At 50.0% G+C, this 19,189-nt stretch overlaps 6 protein-coding genes across 6 annotated transcripts; 3 read left to right on the top strand and 3 right to left on the bottom strand.

The window, feature by feature from the left end:
- Positions 1-513: 513 nt before the first annotated feature.
- BO82DRAFT_403280 (Zn(II)2Cys6 transcription factor domain-containing protein) lies at positions 514-2,036 on the bottom strand (the record flags this gene model as incomplete). The annotated part of the gene is made up of 2 exons (XM_025639370.1): positions 514-1,887; positions 1,959-2,036. The coding sequence occupies 2 exons, from the start codon at positions 2,034-2,036 to the stop codon at positions 514-516; spliced, it is 1,452 nt and encodes a 483-aa protein (XP_025490692.1).
- A 2,772-nt stretch (positions 2,037-4,808) lies between these two features.
- BO82DRAFT_403281 (general substrate transporter) lies at positions 4,809-6,830 on the top strand (the record flags this gene model as incomplete). The annotated part of the gene is made up of 7 exons (XM_025639371.1): positions 4,809-4,860; positions 4,940-5,128; positions 5,196-5,335; positions 5,404-5,548; positions 5,620-6,240; positions 6,332-6,480; positions 6,645-6,830. The coding sequence occupies 7 exons, from the start codon at positions 4,809-4,811 to the stop codon at positions 6,828-6,830; spliced, it is 1,482 nt and encodes a 493-aa protein (XP_025490693.1).
- Positions 6,831-7,469: 639 nt separating this feature from the next.
- BO82DRAFT_417509 (S-adenosyl-L-methionine-dependent methyltransferase) lies at positions 7,470-8,954 on the bottom strand (the record flags this gene model as incomplete). Its single annotated transcript, XM_025640025.1, has 4 exons — positions 7,470-8,263; positions 8,312-8,421; positions 8,470-8,593; positions 8,642-8,954. The coding sequence occupies 4 exons, from the start codon at positions 8,952-8,954 to the stop codon at positions 7,536-7,538; spliced, it is 1,275 nt and encodes a 424-aa protein (XP_025490694.1). The 3' UTR covers positions 7,470-7,535.
- A 788-nt stretch (positions 8,955-9,742) lies between these two features.
- Positions 9,743-10,378, top strand: BO82DRAFT_286451 (uncharacterized protein; the record flags this gene model as incomplete). The annotated part of the gene is made up of 1 exon (XM_025631547.1): positions 9,743-10,378. The coding sequence occupies one exon, from the start codon at positions 9,743-9,745 to the stop codon at positions 10,376-10,378; it is 636 nt and encodes a 211-aa protein (XP_025490695.1).
- Positions 10,379-11,720: 1,342 nt separating this feature from the next.
- BO82DRAFT_286317 (uncharacterized protein) lies at positions 11,721-12,185 on the top strand (the record flags this gene model as incomplete). The annotated part of the gene is made up of 1 exon (XM_025631541.1): positions 11,721-12,185. A coding segment is annotated over one exon (465 nt), but the record flags the coding sequence as incomplete, so codon positions are not given.
- A 2,536-nt stretch (positions 12,186-14,721) lies between these two features.
- On the bottom strand, positions 14,722-16,085 carry BO82DRAFT_254820 (MFS sugar transporter; the record flags this gene model as incomplete). The annotated part of the gene is made up of 5 exons (XM_025630899.1): positions 14,722-14,908; positions 14,987-15,180; positions 15,229-15,318; positions 15,375-15,579; positions 15,658-16,085. Coding segments are annotated over 5 exons (1,104 nt in total), but the record flags the coding sequence as incomplete, so codon positions are not given.
- Between the last annotated feature and the right edge of the window lie 3,104 nt (positions 16,086-19,189).

A 19,189-nucleotide genomic window follows, 5' to 3' on the forward strand; every position in this document is an offset into this window, starting at 1 on the left:
AGAAGCGGTAGCGAGTAGTATGATTTCAGAATCGCAGCAAGCAGCTGTTTGGAAGCAAGAGGGATGAGAATAGATAATGGCAGGAGGAGATGGAAGAACGACGGGAATAAGAGGTATATAGATGAGGGAGAGACGGCAATAGAGGGGAAAGAGAAACAAGACGCAAAAGTTTAAAGTCGGAAGAGATGCCGTTTTGGGTCGGCTTCAGCTACATCTCCGTTCCGGTCGGAGGGACTCAACAAGTGCTTTTCTCTTCAGCCAATCAATCAAGCTTCCTTGGCGTGGCTTGAAGTGACCGGAATCCCTGGGTCGGGTCGTCCCAGGTTTGCTGCGTCAATTCTCTGAATGCGTCGAATCAATGTAGTTGCCTGGAGAGGCCCCACAAACAGTTGAGTTTTCCGGCCCTACTTGCCTACAGTACAAAGTATGAACACAAATATAAGATCAACCTTACGCACCACTCCTACTCGCATAGATGTTCAAATGGTTTGGCGTAAGTCAAGCAAGCATTTACTATCCTGTCTTGTAATCCATGTTCAGAGCCAAACTGCTCCCAGAGAGCCTCAGCACATGCTGAAGAGCTCTTCGTGTCCACTGGGCAGACTCCAAGCTCACCTGCTCCAACACTCTCGGGTTGTGTTGCAGCGCGGAGAAGGCAACATTTAGCGGCCACACAATCGCCCGTCCGCGCATCGACAGCCCTTCTTCCGCGTCGTTTCTGCCACCACTGCCACTAATTACAGCGTGGGTGCTCCGGCAGATGTGTCGGATCATCTCCACAATAGTGCGCTCCGCATCCTCGTTATCACCGCGACACAGCAGTATATTTTGACAAATCACAATCCTCGTTGCGAAGCAGAAAGTGCGGGGCACGGCATTCCAGCTGGTCTCGTAGACGTAGACCCGGGACGGGGCGCCGGGCCATTGCAGGATTTGCGAATCGTCGGCCCTGACCTCCCGCTCGGAGAAGTGAGAGCTTAGGGGGAGTTGGGCTTCCCACGCTTCCAGTGCATGATTGGCCGCGAGTAATTTGTCGACCATGTCAGCCGTAGCGTGGTGGTTGGAGTAAACAATGTACGAGTCAATCTCGGCTTGCCACTGTGCGAGCCGATACATGGTACAGAAAAGACGGGCGGCTGAGAATTCCGGGTCCATGACCGCTGTCCACCATTGTAATGGAAGCTGCGGCTGTGATCGTTGGTTTAAGCAGTTTATTACCATTAGCAAGTACTGATATTTGAGAAGATAAGGATTAATGCTGGCCGCCGAGGTGGGAGAGGCGATTTGCTGTCGGACCATGGAAATAGCTCCGTGCTGGTGGGCCGCATGCCAGGATTCCACTGGGGCCGGACTGGGGAGGATCGAGTCGAAAAGCCCCATTAGCGCAACCGAGACAACAGTCTCCGTGCTTGGAATCCCGTGACTTCGCTGCAGTTGGAGCCGGATTTGAGTAATGGCTTGGGAATACTCGGTCCGCGCCATAATCTCCAACTGTGGGACAGACTGCTGCTGCTGACGCGAATGGTGGGCCAGAGCTAGGGCCCGGATCGCCTGGCGGGTGGGGGAGGAGGGATGCCTGGCTGATCGGCGATAAAGGGTGGGTAGCATCTGGAAGAATTCAATCCAAGGGTTGGAGACCTTGGCGCTGCAGTCGAAATCTCGGTAGAATGCCGCTAGAATCTGGTCTTGAAGATCCTCCAAGGTGCGACTTGGAGCGCTGCATCCATGTAACAGTCTTGCCGCCTGAGTCCGTGTCCGCCAGAGAGCAGCGGTGCGGGCTGCTGCTTTGCTGTTCTCATCGCGAAAATCGAGCTCTAGGGCATCAGGATAGCTACACTCGGTGCCCCGACGGGCGCAGCGACTACACTGCGGATGCACTTCATTGCACTTGATTATTCTTATTAGTGTCTTATTCGGAGAATCACGACTCAGGGATGATGAAGAAAGCAATGATCTACCTTCACTTTCGAGCGACGGCACATGAGACAGCCTTTGCTGCGGGGGCTGCGCGCCGTGACACTTGCCTTGATGTGCATCTTGACCTGGTAAGACTTTTTCATACGATTTGTAGTAACGACCGCCGACAGACTTGACCCTGAAATTCTGTCACCCAACACCAGACTAAGCTGGGCACATGGCCAAGGCAGGGGCAGGGGTTTTATGGTTCATAATCTGCACGTCCGCCCCGCCCCGCTGTGGAGTCCAAAACGTGCTCCGGCGATTCTGATGATCTCGACGTTTTGCAGGGAAGGCTGTCGGCCGAATTCCAGGCCAATAGCAAGGCTTGCGGATATTACCGTCGCATCGCCTTCCGCAATTTGCCTAGTGGCAGGTCACTCGAGCCGCAGACTGTGGGTCTGAATGCTTAACTTCTCGTGTGCGTTGAGCCGCTTCGGCGATAAGCCAATACATTCGCATCTCCCGCGCACCATGACTCAATTCTTCATTTGTCGCCGCTCTGGTATTAGTCAGGGCTGGGATGGTGTGTACAACGAACGGAAATTAACCGCAGTTTCTTACTAAACATCAAGAATCCAACAAATCGGGTAACCACTACCTTGGGCCATCATCTTCCGCTCCTTTTAACATCTTGGGCGGAAGGCATGCAGTATCCATTCTCAGTACGAGTGGAAGTTTGAAGTGGTTGACACATTAGGAGAAGGAGACGAACAATGTCCGAGGTGAAAGGTACACTGAGGGCACAGACAAGAAAATTCCTAGGTACCACAACAAAAAACACAATATACGCAGCATGTCCGCCCCGGTGTCACCTCATCTGCCCATTAGACTACTATCCATATCTGCCAAGTACCCTTTTATGTAGATGGATACTGAGATAAAGACAGGACATATAACGAGGTTAACCGCGATCGCATGGATTGCGATTGAAGTGGTAGGAGGTATTTGTATTGTACTGTACTATACTGTGCCAATCGTGGATGGAAACTCCAGTACGGAGTAACTACAACTCACCCCTAGATAACGGATAAACGGCCGGACCGGTATTTTTGGCAAGGAAAGGGTCCGGGGTCTTTTCCGACGCTGCTTCCCCAACATTGAAAGGCTCGATGCGAATCCTTGGTGATACTCTGAATAGTGTCGTTGACCCTGAAGACTATTTAGAATTTATACGCCCCTTTGCCACACAGGTCCAAGATCGTTTCCATGAAGACAATGCAGACAATAAGACTTATTTCCTCGCAGTCAATATCTACCCCGGCAAACACTCGTATCTTGTGGTTGATCTCAATCATACCAATTATGACTATCAGACTGCTCACGAGTGCAAGCCCTCGATACCCGTATACATCCTTTGCCTATCGAAACGGACCCCCAGGATCGACAGAAAACGACAACTGGATGGACCCATTGCCAAAACTCTCAGGATCATGCACAATGGCCATGGTCAAGACCCTCTGCCTTTGTTCGACAATTATTGTGACCAGAATCGACAGGAAGGCAACCCACGCAGCCTTCAACGTTGCAGCCTTTAACGTTGAATTCTACGTTGGCTGCTTAGTCCGGAGGTTCCTCAAGTTCTCTCTGTTGGGTCACGACTGGCACGCGGACCAAATCAGAACCCATCGCATCTATCATATTGTTGCGACTGTCCTTTACGGTCATAAGGTAGAATAGATGTGTCCAGCAGGAATTCCTTACCTACACGCTTGGGCGTCAAGCCTTATCTATATCAAGAAATCGTAATCACTCTTTCAGTCTTTTATGCTTACCTCTCATCTGCACACTTTCTTTGTAGGCTCGAAACCAGAACCTACGAATTGAACGAGGTCTGCTTACGTAGGTACTTCTCGATATCGGCTCCGAAGATATCATATCACGGAATATATATTCCGGTTTGAGTCTCAATGATAAGGACTAGTTCATCAGTGGTACCACAGGCCACGATTCTCCAACTTTGAGGTCCCCGGCTCTCATGTTTTCTCGGCGGTGCTTGCGACTACGTATACTTGTGCCGGCAAGCTAATCGGACCAGATTGCAAAAGAGCCCAATTGCCCTGGAATCTTTCTCCTCTAGAGTCTTACCGCGTATCGGACCGCTTTTGTCTGACATGACCCTGATGTCAGACAAATATATATAAGTATCTCGTCATGAGGCGCCTAATAACGTGTCTTGTCGTTAAGTTCGAGTGCACCATAAGAATACTTGTAATCCTCACAGAAAATGTAGTCGAATGACATTTTTTTTCAAGTGTAAACGCGGGGCCTTGTTTTGGGGATGGTTGCGTGTCCTTAATAAGAATCCCGGATGGATATGAGGGTGCCTCTACCGGTGCTTAGAAATGGCTGGCAAGTAGTGACCCATACTTCCGGCAATCAAGGCAATTACACCTTAGTGAACCCTGGTTGAGACAGACTTTTTTTCGCTCTAACTCTTTCATCGCAGCACCACGTCTGGCATTACGAATGTTGGTGCATGCGCTAGATGGCCATACGGAAAGGAAGGTGAATTCCGTGACACGCAGTCGATGGCTCTTATCTGGCTTTACATCTTATCAACCATGGAATTGGGCCCTATGAGAGCCATCAGCTCGCATAGTTGAAGGTACCGATGATTCAATCTTATCAGTACCGGGATAGGTTGCTCTATAGAACAAAGAACAAAACCTTTTGGCGGGAAGTAAGAGGAAGGAACGCCCTTAATATTTGGTCCATCGCTCCTAGACAATAGCATATGAAAACCTTCAGGTCTTTGGTATCAAATCCTCATCCACCAAACAAGCTCTGGCAGGCTGACAAGTGCTCGAATCTCATTTGCATCGACTATCCGTGTCCTATCCCTGAACATGATGGGGCCTCGATTTCGACGGCTTCTAACATTATTCATCTTGATGGCCGGGGGTTTGTTGACACTCCCGCATTTCCATCCCCCAGTACTTGCAGAGTTTGATTCTAACAATATCACATTTTGCGTTTATAGCCAGCATCGTTGGGTATGACTCGGGATATTTGAACGGGGTCCTCGGATCACCCAATTTCATCAAGCGATATGGAGTGACGGTGAACGGTTCCACCTATTTGACCGCGAGCACTCGCAGCTTGTTCACTTCGTTTCAGGTTGTCGGGACGTTGATAGGGTGTCTCATTTGCGATCCAATCATAAATAGGTGTAAGTGTCTCAATCTCAACGCGTACCGCTCATTCAGGTGATCCTGCCTCTAACCCTCGCTCGATAGGGGGCAATAGGGGCAGCCTGGGAGCTGGCTCCGCTGTTTATGCGCTAGGAGTCACCTTGCAGGCCGCAGGCCTCCCCGCACCGGTCTTCATTGTCGGCCGTGTCTGCATGGGCATGGCGCTGGCACTCGCCTCGAGTATCGTATGTGCCCGCCTGCACGATTTGTGCCCCATTCTGTATCGCTCATGTTCCCGTCCTTCCCGGCACAGATCCCCCAGTATCTGGTTGAGATCTCCTCCGGCACGAACCGAGGACGGATGTTTGCCTTCTACCTCATGTTTCTGACCTCGGGCAACGTCCTGGCCTGCGGGATTAGTATGGGGACCTCGCACTTTATCGACTCCCGAGGATGGCGTGCGTAACAGCCTCCCTACCCCTGTCTCTCTTACATTCACTTCTGGCTGATCACGGGGCCCTCCCAACAGGGATCACAATCTGTTTTCAGCTGCTCATAGCCGCCTGCATTGGGCTGAGCGCGCCCATCTGCCCAGATGCGCCCACCCTCCTTCTTCGCCGTAACGACCTTGTTGGGGCGCGGCGTGCGCTCGCAATGTTACAGGCGCGGCCGGCCGACTCGCCCGAGATCGATAACGCGGTGACTGCGATGCAGGCGACGCTGGCCATGACGAGCGGACAAGTGGAGGAGCCGTCTACGCTGCAGCGGTTCCGCGAGTGTTTCCGGGGCACAAATCGGCGGCGGACGCCGCTGGGGATTAGCACGGCGGGGCTGACGATTCTCACGGGGACGACTTTCTGGTTCAACTACGGAACCACCTTCTTCGAGGCGGCCGGGGTGACCAACTCGTACTTGATCTCGCTGGTGCTGGCGCTGATCAACTTTGTCTGCTCCGCGCCGGCGACCTACCTCATGGAGCGGGTCGGCCGCCGCCTGTGTCTGATGGTGGGCGCCGCCGGGATCGCCGTCACGCAGCTGCTTAGCGGGATTATCCATGACGTCGCCCCGAACACTGTGCATGATAAGCATATGCTGGTCGCTGGCTCGATTCTCTTCATCGCCATTTTCGCGCCAGCGTGGGGTATGGGAGGTAAGTCAAGTCGTCTCCATCCCTTTTCCCCCTCATCACCCTCCACCCGCTGATGGAAGGTGCATCACGCTGACTATGTGGGAAATAATAGGATGGGTCGCCATGACCGAAGCCTTCTCAGTCCGCCTCCGCCTGGAGCAGTCCGCGATCACGATGATCGTTTACTGGGTCGCCACCTGGTTCATCGGCTTCACTGTTCCCTACCTGGTCGATGCCACCGAGGCCAACCTTGGCGCCGAAGTCTGCTAACTCTGGGCCGCCACCTGCACGGCGTGTTTCCTATGGACGCACTTCTTTGTGCCGGAGCTGGCGGGGCTCTCGGTGTCTGATGTGAGATTTCCTCCCTTTTCTTTGATGTATTCTAGTAAGATAGCCTATGCTGACATTTGCGCTTTTGTTTATAGATGGATGCACTCTTCCATGAAAAGATCCCGGCTTGGAAGTCGAAGCAGGGGGCTCGACAGCGGCGGCTCCAGGTTCTCGACGGCGCAGCGCCGGCTGCAGAGGGGGAGGAACATACTTCTTCTGGGCTGGATGAGGAAGGCCTTTCTGAACAGACGGGCCGGGTGGAAGTTAAGGTCTTGGGTTGAGTTCTGATCTCATTGGGGTCGGTGATCGGAATTTCGCGTCTAGGGCATGATCGGGTACGGTTGCCGTCACGGGTTACTAGATTTTCGCGGAGGGAGACTACCAAGAGTAATTAAAATAGGCTCCTTCGGTGCCACATTCAGCCATCTGAACCCATGTGGAAACCTAGAAACACTCAAGCGTGAAACGACATTACAACACGACAACATACACTCGTTATTACTCTTGTTTCCTTGCTTGTTATGTTCTACTGCTAAGTCAACCAACCCGTGACCGATGGGCGAGAGCGGAAGATACTTTGATTGTTGTATCCAAGGAATTGCTCTCAGTGCGATTGGACCGAGAGATATCTTGAGATCGGATCTACCTTTTAGGGTAGAAAGACCTGTTGAATAAGTAAGAAAGAAATGCACGGGGAATGTTTATAACAAGGGGCTTTCTAAGAGACCAATTTAGCCCGCTCTCTACTGCAAATCTTTGATGTACACCAATCATCTGTCAATGGAGGACAGCACTGCGATCAATCCACTGCAGAGGAAGGAGCAGGCCCAACGCACTATCAGAAACACAACAGCGGTCATTTGTCTTTAGACTTGGATTTTCAGGCAACTGCACCATGGCCCGGACGTTTCCAGCTGGTCTCGGTTGTCAGAAGCATTAAAAAAACACAATCCTTGGTCATCTACTTCCGCCCTGGCTCTAAGCAGTTACACTACTTCTCGCTGTAACTGGAACACTACCCTTCCGTTGTCGAGCGACGAAACCTGTCTTATGGAAAGCGGAACTAAGCAGGAAGAGAAAAGCTTTTCCCACTCTTCCATTGTTCGGAATGGCCGTCCAAAAGCCGCTATCAGATGTAAGTTGAGAATATTTGCCTTGGAATATAGCGTGCCATTCTTGCCAGGATCCAGAAAGTCGTCCACTAACAAAACTGATTTGCTCGGTGTCATAGCTTCCGCAAGATGCTGGATGATCTTCCGGCACTCACTAAGATCTGTCAGCATATTGATGTTCCACGTGCAGAACACAACGAATCCTCTGGCGAACCTATCTGTGTGATCCATAAGGATGTGGCTGAGTAAATAGAGACTGGCTCCTCTGACCGGTTGTTTCTCAAAAAAGTCATGCTGCTGCCAGGTAACTCTCGACATTGCTTCTGCAATTGCTGGCTCCTCTATTATTGTTGGCTTCTTACACATGAAGTCCTGGACAGTGAACGAAATCCGAGGAAACTGCATCGCAAGGCGGATAGAATGGTGGCCTCTACCACCTCCAACGTCTACCAGAGTAGCGCCGGGACGTAAGTTGTCGAAATTGAAAATGTCTTCAATCGGAGCCTGCGTGGACCGGTGAAAATACCTCTCCATTGCGCTGTCAAAACGCCGGCCTCGCTCCTTGTCAGTAGAGTGGTAGTACTCATAAAAGGTCTCGGACGCTGGAAGTGTCAGTTTACCCGTAGATGCTTCAGGGATCTAACGCATACTCTGAAAGGCCATCTCAAATGCCGTTTTGTGCTTCCCATCCGGGATTTTAAAAGAGTTTTTTTGGGCGTAAACAGAGAGATAAGATCCCATTTTCAGGCCGTCGTCGACACTGAGTCCCCATCAATATCCTGCCTCCCAAGAAGCACTAGGCTCTTACAGGTAGTGTATCCATGCGCGAAAGTTCTCGTTCAACAAACATGTTGATTTTCCATTCAATGCATATGTCTCCTTCGAAGGCTCGTCCAAAATCCGGTTCTCAACGCACAGTGTCATGACACTTCCTGTTCCGCGTCAGCTTTCTATTACTTCCATGTATAGGATTCCCTTACGCAGTAGCGACGGTGCAGCTCCCGTCGCTTCTATCAAAGCGTCGAGAGAAGCTGAGCGATTCTGTGAAAGCAACCTTGGGATTTCGAGATCAAGCGCCAAACAGATGGCAGCGCTGTTATTGTATGACCCCGCGACTGTGTTCACCCAATTCTCAGGAGCAGTCACCAACGCACCGAGGTCCCTACAAGCCGCAGAGATCGCTGATGATTCATGCTCAGTACTCGCACCCAAGCCTTGTTTCTGGTTGTAGGACTCAGAGTAACTGGATATAAGTTCTGCGAGGCTTTTCACGGTGCTGGCTTTATCCGACATGTTAAGGTTGCTTCACTTCTACTGTCTGTCATAGACTTGAGAGAAGAGGGGGACTGGGAAGCAAATCATTGCATAGAGTAGTTCAACCTCGACATATTATACATAAAGGAGCTATGCTTATTATGTATCATGTCCGCCAAATTCCGTCATTAGGTGACTATATAGCTCATTGAGACGCTCAGGATGCAATAATACAAATGCCGAAATTAGTTGGTAAAGGGATCGACGCGAGATACCGGATTTTTCCGATTGCCACAGCTAGTGAAAATCCACTCCTGCGTCATCTTGAATCGTAGATGCTTCGACATATTCTGCAGGAATATGACCACGTAGCCGATGCAGACGCTAAACATGCTACCTTACGTCACAGTCTGCAGAGTTGAGTCGTGTGAGGAAAATAAACGCACTATAGCATTGTTAGTATCGTCATCAGCGTCGGGTATTAAAGGTTATTACATGCTACAGATCCTGTTGAAGGCCACTGAAAGAGTCCAACGCTGTCCATCACATAAAAGGTCCTTACAGCTGAGCTTTCAGATCACCACGTCAAACCATTATGTCTGCACGCATTAAGGATTTTCCAGGGTGGGAACCCAAGCACGATCTTTCAGGATTTATGAGCAGTGAAAGTGGAAAGTTTATGATTCAATACACAAGGATCACTGCGGACGAAATTGAGAGTCACATCAGAATCATTGTACGCTTGTCTCGGAAGCCTATCGTCCAAGTACGCTGACATGAAGAAGGCTGAACGTGGTTGGAACTTGCTCCAATACCCATGCTTTGGCATGTTTTGGTTTTTGCATTTCGACCTGGCCAAGTCTCCAATTTACCAGGAGATCTTGTCCAATGTTCAAGATGGAACTTTACTACTCGACCTGGGCTGTGGCTTGGGTCAGGACATTCGTCGCCTTGTGTATGACGGTGCTCCCCAGGACAATATCATTGGACTTGATCTCCACAGGGGGTTTATCGACCTCGGCTTCGAGCTTTTCAATGACCGGAACACCTTGCGCTCGGCGTTCGTTGTCCAGGATTTCTTTGAAAGATCTCAGATTCCACAATCTCAGGCATCTCGCATCAGAATTATCAATTCCGGCTATTTTATGCACCTCTGGGACTGGGATGGGCAAATAAAAGTGGCCAAACACATGATAAGCCTTCTGTCCCTTGAAGAGGACGGGATAGTGACTGGCATGCACTTTGGCAGTAAGCAAACGGGGGTCTGGGAAAAGGTCCCAGCTGATAATGATCCCATATTCTTACACGACCCGGTGTCATTTAAGAGTCTTTGGCAACAAGTGGGAAGTGAAACGGAAACCAAGCTGGATGTCTGGTCATCGATAGAGCAAGATGAAGACCATATGAGATTGGATCCCAATGGCCTGCGTCTTCGTTGGTACGTGAGAGTATTTAGACATTAATCGGTGCGCAATAACGGAGGGTTTCATGGCGTATTTCAGTTTTTGTCTATTGCCCCACATGAAGTATGTGAGGTATCCTAGATGTTCCTCATAACCAACATAACGAAGAATAAATTAAGGAACAGGGTTCTTGCTTGTAGTTCTGGCAGCTCCTTTCCCTGTGACGGTCCTGAGGCACGGATACCTTGTCCAACCACTTGTCAGGGGTCATATAATTTCTAAGCTAGAATCGGAGTCGGGGCTGTGATCTCTGCGCTAGTGCTGAAAGGTGATTTGGAATGGTGGATCACCGATGATGCATCTCAAGTCTCCACTGCCACATCACTGCAGTAGCACAGTGTGATGAGTCTGTACTGAGTAGTCTAGTTCGCATGAGTGAAGCAGTCCAATGATCGTGCGCCACAACAGCAGCCGATCGCTCCTCAGCTCGAGCTCCACTGGATACACTGGCATTGGCGTCTGATGTGGAAAGCCTGGAAATCCCGGTCAACTTCGTCAACTCTAAGTGCCGCCTGCGTCAATCATGGGGAACCCGGCATCCAAGATGTCAGGCCCTCGTCTGGCAGCTGTTGAAAATTATTCTTGGGGTTTTTCTCAAGCAAGAGTTAGGGCGACCGGGCCACACATCTGCCACAAGCAGACGAGCAGCTCGTTAACGCCACCCATGAAGACTCTTAAGCCATGCAACTCGGGAAGACCAGCTCACAACGCCGCTCTCGTCCATTTCACAGCAAACAGTTTACATCACAGGGAACGATCCGCCCGGTGAAAAGGGCACCGGCCTTGAAAGTCTGTGGCGAGAGGCATATAAGCAGCTCAAGCGCGGACCCAAACACCGCCAAGTTGATCAAAGCTTATCAGCTCGCCTTTTGGAAGACGATAGAGAGGACAAAGTCTCCGAGCAAGAGGATTTTGACATCAGTGCACGTCTTCACTCGGTGGTTGAGCAAAGATTCGCAGACATACAAAATTCTCAAACCAGAATTCATCTCGGAGGAAAGGAGATTATTGTCAAAGATCGGGCTTGGTGGCAGCTTTTTTTTCGACAAAAATGAGAGCCAGCAAAGTAATGCCACCTATCTCTTTCCCACTCTTTACCAACCGCTTGCGAATTGTCTGCCCGAGCTCAAGTTTGGAATCTGAAGGTCTACTGAAGAGCATCCGGAGGCAAGGCATGAATATGCCTCGGTCCGGATGCAGTGGAAGAATTTGATTTTAGAGCTCTTGATGAGTTTGGAAAGGAAGAATTGCCTTTTGCCTGTCACGTTGGGTTGTGATCATAGATGCACGTGATGAGTGTCAGCCTACGCATCACGAAGATCCCGTCTGCATTATATAAGCCCTGATCAACGAAGCGCATCAATTGAGCTCGATTCGAATGAAGTTTATCCTCACCAGCCGCCCTGACAGCTACATCTTCTCGAATTTCGACCTCATTGTACCTGAGTCCCACGGTTGGAAACAAGCACTCCAGGGTGCAGAATCACCTCCCCACCAGGAAATGTCTCACCATGACATCAGAATGGTTCTTGATCATAAGCTTCGCGAAGTAGCCGATCATCATCATTTTGGTCCAGACTGGCCGGAGAAGGAAAAGTTGGATGCGCTTGTTAAGAAGGCTGATGGGCCGTGGATTTATGCTTCAACGGCTTGTGGCTTCATATGTGATAAAAGGGCAAAGAAGGAGTGGGTGAAACAATGCTTAGATCTCCTTATAAAGGATGACAGACACCCACATGAGAGACTGGATGGGATATATACGGATGTATTGCGGGATGTCCTTGAGGTTGCGACCCCCGAGGAATAAGAGGATTAAAGAGCTACCCGCTGCATTTCCAGGCGATTGTTGGGGCTATCGTCGTACTTTTCCACCCTCTATCCATCACTGCGCTGGGTAGGCTTGATCTCAGAGATGTGCACAAGGTCAAAAGTATGCTAGAAAGCCTAAGGTCGGTCAATCATGTAGACACCAGCGATGATTCACCCATTCGTTTCGCGCACCTGTCCTTCCCTGAATTCCTCACAAGCATGGAGAGATGTTTAGAACCAACCTTCTAAATCACGAGGAAATTGAAGCATAGCCACCTCCTCAGCCACTGGCTCGAGACTCTAACAAAGGATGTCACTAGTCGATCCCTGGTGCAAAGTCATCTTGGCTGCGCCGGCGTTGTCTCTGACCTTGCCTTTTCAAGTGATGGGACTCTCCGGGCATCTCTTACCCAACCTAGTATCCGCTTGTAGGATCTAACTGGCCCTCTGGTCAGCGAGCACAACGAACAGTTTCCTGGAAACAATTTAAAGCAATTGGATCCATTTCCTGATCACAAGACTCTTGTGGTCACTGGGAGATATTCGAAGTGGCTTTGGGACTTTAGACAAACGCGAACAAAGAGGGGCGAGCAGAAGGTCTGCATATCGACGGCTCGAAGACACTTTTCTCTCCGGATGGGCAATTATTCGTAAACTGCGAGGAGGGGACAGAAGATGTATACAACACGGAGACTCTAGAACTCTTATACAGCCTGAAGAGGGGAGGTTATCACAGCTGCGTGCTTACATTCAGCCCAGACAGCAAACTCTGCGCCGACGCAGCCCCAGACATGGAATCTCTGACAAAAGCCAGTGTTACCTTATCAATGTCTGGGGGGATGAGGCCGGCGAGCTGCGGTTACCGCTAAAAGAACATGGTGAAATCGTCTATTGTCTATCATTCTCGCCAGATGGTAAATTCTCAGCAGCAGCGACGGCTTCCAAGCACTGCATTTTCATATGGCAGCTAGCATTGAAAAGTGTCGATATCAAGCTCTCGATACCCGACATACCCCTTAACCCTAGTGCCAATGCCTTCCATGGCCATGGCGACGACAGCTTTTCAACCCTGGTTGCTTCTCACAGCGAAAGCAATATCCCTCACATCGCTTGGTCATTGGATGGGGCATATCTAGGATGCGTATGTGTATCTGGCAGGTTTTGGCTATAGGATACGGCTACTTGGACCTTGAAGCAAAGCGCGATGGCAGAATACAGAGTACAAATGATTCGGGCTCTCGCGTTCTCCGCAGATGGCAGTCTGCCAGCCTCTGCCTGGAGCAACAATTCCATCTTCTCCGAAGGCCGAACAGGGCTCTGGAAAGCGCAGACAGGTGAGCTGATTGGTACGCGAGCTGTCGCAGCCTGCCCACAAACCCTGCGTTTTTCAGCCGACGGTGCAACCCTCGAGGCAAACATCGGTCGAGTGGATGTTTGATCCTTCTATTCCGGATCGAGATATGCCTCTTCTCGCGATCTATTATTGGATGATGCATGGGTGGTGGCTGGCAATGAAAGGATTCTGTTGCCCTTTGAACACCGGGCTACGTGTGCCCTAGCCAGCGATGATCTTCTGATCATGGGCCATGCCTCCGGTCAAATGACTTTCCTTCGCGTCAAGGCGCCCGAGGACTAAAGCTAGTAATTATGGACTTAGACGGCTACGCGTTTTACACAAGCAACCCCTGGACGGTCATTAACCCGGGATAGATGACGGATTGAAATTGACTTAGGGTTTGGGAAAGGACCTGACCGCTCTATAGGACATATGGCGGGTCATCAGTCTTCCCGGCTCCCTCTGCCCCCGCGCCTTCCTCTCCAACCTCTGATTTACTTCAATCCATTAAACCTCCCCGGGGTGTCCTTTTCCTTTTTCCTTAATTTCAACCTCTATATGTACATCCATGAATCGATACTCATTTTCCGTTCATGAACCGACCTCAACGCAAGGGCGATGGCAGAATGTACCGGACCGAAGTCTATGCGACGTACTCGCGGTGCTCTTCGGTCTGCTTATCCTCCACTTGAAGCTGCCCACTGTTGCCTCCGGCTAGCGCGAGCTCTGCATGATGCTTGCGAAGCTCCCGTGCTGCTCGGACGGGGTGCAGAATGTTGCGGCTGTCGAGGAAGATGTTGTCGATGGCCTCGAGATGAAGGCCCTCTGTCTCGGGGAAGAAGAAGTAGACCACTATCATTCGATTTAGCCTCGGTTGGAAAATGACACAAGCAGTACCAATGAAGATGCGCTCAAGGGGCGGGAGAAACAAAAAAGGTGGAAGGAGCGGAAGAACAAGCCACAACAAAATCAACGAAGAGTGGGACTTACTCGGCACAAGAAGGACCAGGTTAATCGCTGCATAGACCAGGAAGTACTTCCAGCCCAGTGAGCTGAATCCACTTGGGGTGACCTCGACGACGAGGAAGTTGAACGTCCACGAGGAGGCGGTCGACATGCCGGTGATTTGGGTCCGCACGGAAAGAGGCGCGATCTCTGAACAGTAGAGGTAAGTCAACCCGATGCATCCGGTGACATAGAAGAAAACGTAGATGAAGATGAAGACAACGGCGGTGTCCATGGCTGCTTTGCTGCTACTGGTCTGGGACATGCAGCCCGCCATAACCGCCATGCAGATGCCCATTCCCACGAAGGAGAGGATCAGCAGCTTCCGACGGCCGGCTTTGTCAACAGTGAGGGCGCCGAAGGGGCTGATTAGGATTTTCCTTTGTGTGTGGAGAATCGTTAGCTTTTATTTGAGGTTTCAAGAGCTTCTTCTTTTATTCTTGCGTGATGATACATACCAGGTAAACAGCACGGCTGACATGAGCAGCGCTAGCTTGGAATCCATGCCGAGAAACTGCTTGAAGATGGTACTTTGATAGAAAGTGATGGCGTTCTGTCCACACATTTGCTGCGCCATTTGCGTGGCAATGGCAATGGAAGCCCGATTACCGAAGCGTGAGGGCCCGTTTCGAAAGATGTCCTTAAAGGAGCCCTGGCCAGTTTCTTGTAGGGATGACTCGATCTCCTCCACTTGATGGACCACTGCCTCACTCGTGGGAGACTCGTCGAGAAGAATGGCTAGCGCTTCGCGGGCCTCGTCGATCCGACCTACTTTGATGAGCCATCTCGGCTACCACCTATTGTTAGCTGGTGTTTTGAGGGGTTAACAGCTGAGCATAAGCTTACCGATTCCGGCCAGAAGGGGGTGAAGACTAGAGATATCAGACAGAGGAGGCACGGAAAAGCGAGCGGCAGGCGCCAGACGACGGAGCCCTCAGCGAAGGCGAGGCCATATTCCAGCCAGCCCGCCACGGCCAGACCGATGGCCAAGAACCCGCTTTGAAGCATCACAATAAACCCACGAAGCTTGGGGGTAGTTGTCTCGCTCTGCCTATTTCTCGCACCCAACATTTTCTCATCAGCGACTGGTAGACAAACAAGGGATCTGAGACGTAAATGAGGTTCCTACCAATTTGGCCCTGTAGCCGTCACCGCGCCGAATCCCAACCCAGTAATGAACCGCCCGACAATCAGATGTGCCAGCACAAAGGCCGTACTCTGAAGAACCGAGCCCACAATCGTGATCGCCAACCCAAGCATGAATGTTCGTTTCCTGCCCAGGCGATCACCGACCCCGATACAGGCGATGGCACTGAAAAGACAACCCAGGTTGAAGAGAGCCACCACCGTGCCCTCGATCCGGGAGTTCTCGGCGTTCGTCGCTCCAGTGGTGTTCACCGTGTCGAGCTGGGGGAATGTATCCACCCATGATTGTCGGTTGACGATGCCGCTGGACACCGCGTTCAGATACCCGAAGCAGATGTAGGCGGGGATGATGACCGTCGCGATGTGACCTATGGTCACTTTGTTTCCCCTTAATCCGAATGCCTGGCCCATTTTGCTGGGCTTGGGTTGGAGATTGGGGACTAGAAACTGCGGATATGACTTCACGATCAGGGTGGTCGGAAGGCCGTGTAAGGGCTAGAAAGGTCTTGGTCAGGGGTCAAAAGAGCAAGAGAATCAATCTTTCTATATACAAACACAACCCTGAAGAAAATCAATTTAAAGCTCAGAAAAGAGATATTGGTGGGAAAAGCTGGGGTCAGACATCACATCAATCCCCCCGGAGGTGGAGAGAGGAGTGCCGTCTCGTTCCGGTATGGAAAAAGGCATATTTGATCCACTTTTGTCTTACCCCGCGCATCATCCAATGCCTATGGGACATCTGTATGCGGGCATATTTGTGGAGGTGTATTACTCTTTGAATTAGGCCCAGAAACAAGGGTGCGCGGAAACTTCCGATCCCGGAGGACTCGGTTCGGTGTACAAGCTCACCTAGGCAAACCTTAACTCCGACTTCAGGATGTGAACTATAATCTTATAGGCAACGCTATACGACTGGGATATATTCATTCAAAGACTCAATGGGCGTACGAATAGTCAGTCTGTTTGGTAACAAGAATGGTGCGCTCATACACTACAAACGGCGAAGGAAAAATGCAGTCAAGGCCATGTCGTCATATCAATAGGGATCAGCTTTCAAAGTCAGGCTAAACGGGGGGTGTGAGCCAACAATCCAACCTGTTTTATGGCGCCGAGTATCGCTCGCTTGTAAGCTAGGCTGGAGTTTTGCTGTGGACTGTGTCAATATTCATCATTCACTTCCACCTCCGCCGGCAAAGCGGGTGGATTAGGGCTCTTTTCCGCCTCCCACGGCGGAAAAGCCTCGATAGGTGGCCCCAGTTCTCCGCCGCCGCCATCTCGCTAGAAAAGTTCCCCCAATGTCTTTTGGCTTCTCCGACTGAAATGGTGATATATATTAGAGCAAGGTTGTCAGCGCTGCTAAGTAATCCGGCCACGTGATTCCAAAGGCCTTTTCATCTTGTTACATACGGAACGTAGCTAGTTCAACCAACCAACCAACAATCAACCAACCAATCAATCAACCATCAAGAATCATATCAAACACGTCCCAGAACCTCCCCTGAAGCCTCTCAGTCCGCTGACAAAGGTTCCGTACAGCAGTTCCTGTAGAAAGACGCACAACACACCACGGAGGAGATGAAACACGTTCGGCTCTTTTCTCTTACACATTGCAATGCAAATACACACTCTCGTCCGGATGATTGACTTTAGATACGCATCAAGATTCCTTACTCTCGATAGATTTGTAAATGAATCAACTCTGATTCAAACGCTCCATTTTTTATTTTCTTCGCTAGTCAGCTTTCGAAAGGGATCGTAGTTGGTAGTAGGTCCAACCCTGCGCGGATTCCCTATCACAATAAATGGTGATCTATTGGAAATCTCCATGCAAGCCGAAAGAATGGGGGTGTTCTATGATGGAGATTTTAATTCAGCTAGCTAGCGAGCATGCGATGCACCAAAGTAGCTGTATGTTCTTTCTCATTGTATGCCACCTTTCTCGGAATAACACATAGCAAAAGGTGTTCGATGTATATATAAGGCATTCCTTCATTAGTTCCATTTCTACTGAATCAAAAGTCTATCCGAAATCGTGATCTTGTTTGAGTAGGGTATTTGAAGTTGAGCTACTTAGGCTGTTAAAGCAAAAGTATATAAGCAGAGACCAATTCTAATAATTTTTAGTCCATCGACTCAACAAGTGGCGTCCTCTCATAATGCAGAGACAGCGCGGTGGTGACTGAGGCGATCCATCTTGCCCCGGGGACGCGAACGCGTGAATAGCGGCAGGGTGTAGCTTAGATTTTGACCGCGCTGCGGTTGCTATTGGTTCATGAAATGGCATTTTTCACCCTCCGAGTCAAAATACCCTATATGAGCCAGTTTAGAATCTGTAGATTAAAACTTCCAGCCAGTTAGGCAGTAGTTCTCACCCCAATAGTCAAGACATCCTATAGTTATGAGGTGATCCAGGGCCTGGCGGTGTCCACACTGTATACATATATGAGCGCCACCGGTGGTGCCCTAGGCACCCATGGTTGGCTGCTTGACAGGCCGGTAAGCAGAAAAACTGTTTTTGGTCCCCATTTGAAAGCCACTTCCACTTCTCCAAAATTGGAGATTCAATTGCGGGGGCTACTCATCTTGTTGTTCCTGGTAGAAGGTCTTGGGAGCCTTGCTCAGCGGTCTCAGGATTACCAAGACATTCTAGAATCTCTAGTGCTTTTTACATTATGGTGTCTGCTGATTACCTTACAGCTCTTGTAAATTACAAGCTCCAATCTATCTCTTACTGTCTGTGGTTCCTGATTAGTGCTAATAGGTTCTTTTCTACCTAGTTTATAGGTAGAGATCCCCGGATTATATCATAATAAAAAGCAGTAGAAAGATAGCGAAGGTGGTAAATCGAGCGTCGTGGTAGACTTATCTGATGATGTCCCAGGATACTATTGTATCAGGGTTTCATATTAAGATCTTAAGCAATAAACTAGAATATTCTTTTGCATCACAGTCATCAAACTTTATTTTTACATTCAAAACTGTTACATACACAGCTGGAACAGTTATGAGCAGTATACTTCTGGTTGGTCTGATCGCCTATAGGGAGAACCATTAACGTAATTTTTACCCTTCAGAACCGGCAACCCAATCTCGGGTAGAGTATCTGCTGCGGAGGATTCTGGGTGGGATACAGTATCAGAAAAGGTAGCTCCATCATTGCCCACCACTGTGGTACATCGATTCACAGTGTGATAATAGTCTTCTATGCGGTGTTGGTATCTGACAGTGAGCCTCGCCAGGCTACCTTCTTCAAAATGTGAGCCCCGTGGTTCTCCGACAATTTGGACATCTCCAAATCCCCACAAGAAGGTTCTTCGATCCTTCTTGTGGAGACCCCTGGTTATGTCCTCGAGTAAATTGGTTGGCATCATGAGAAGGTCCACCCAAGGTTCTAGGCGCAATTTTAACTGCTTGAGTCTTCATATCTTGACTACATGAGGCAGTGACTTAGCGGAATCTCTGCTCTCCTCTCTTACACGAAAGACACCAGCTTATAAAGCTGCGCATGGCCTCCC

The sequence above is a fragment of the Aspergillus uvarum genome (genome assembly GCF_003184745.1).
Source record: "Aspergillus uvarum CBS 121591 unplaced genomic scaffold BO82scaffold_36, whole genome shotgun sequence".
Taxonomy (NCBI): domain Eukaryota; kingdom Fungi; phylum Ascomycota; class Eurotiomycetes; order Eurotiales; family Aspergillaceae; genus Aspergillus; species Aspergillus uvarum.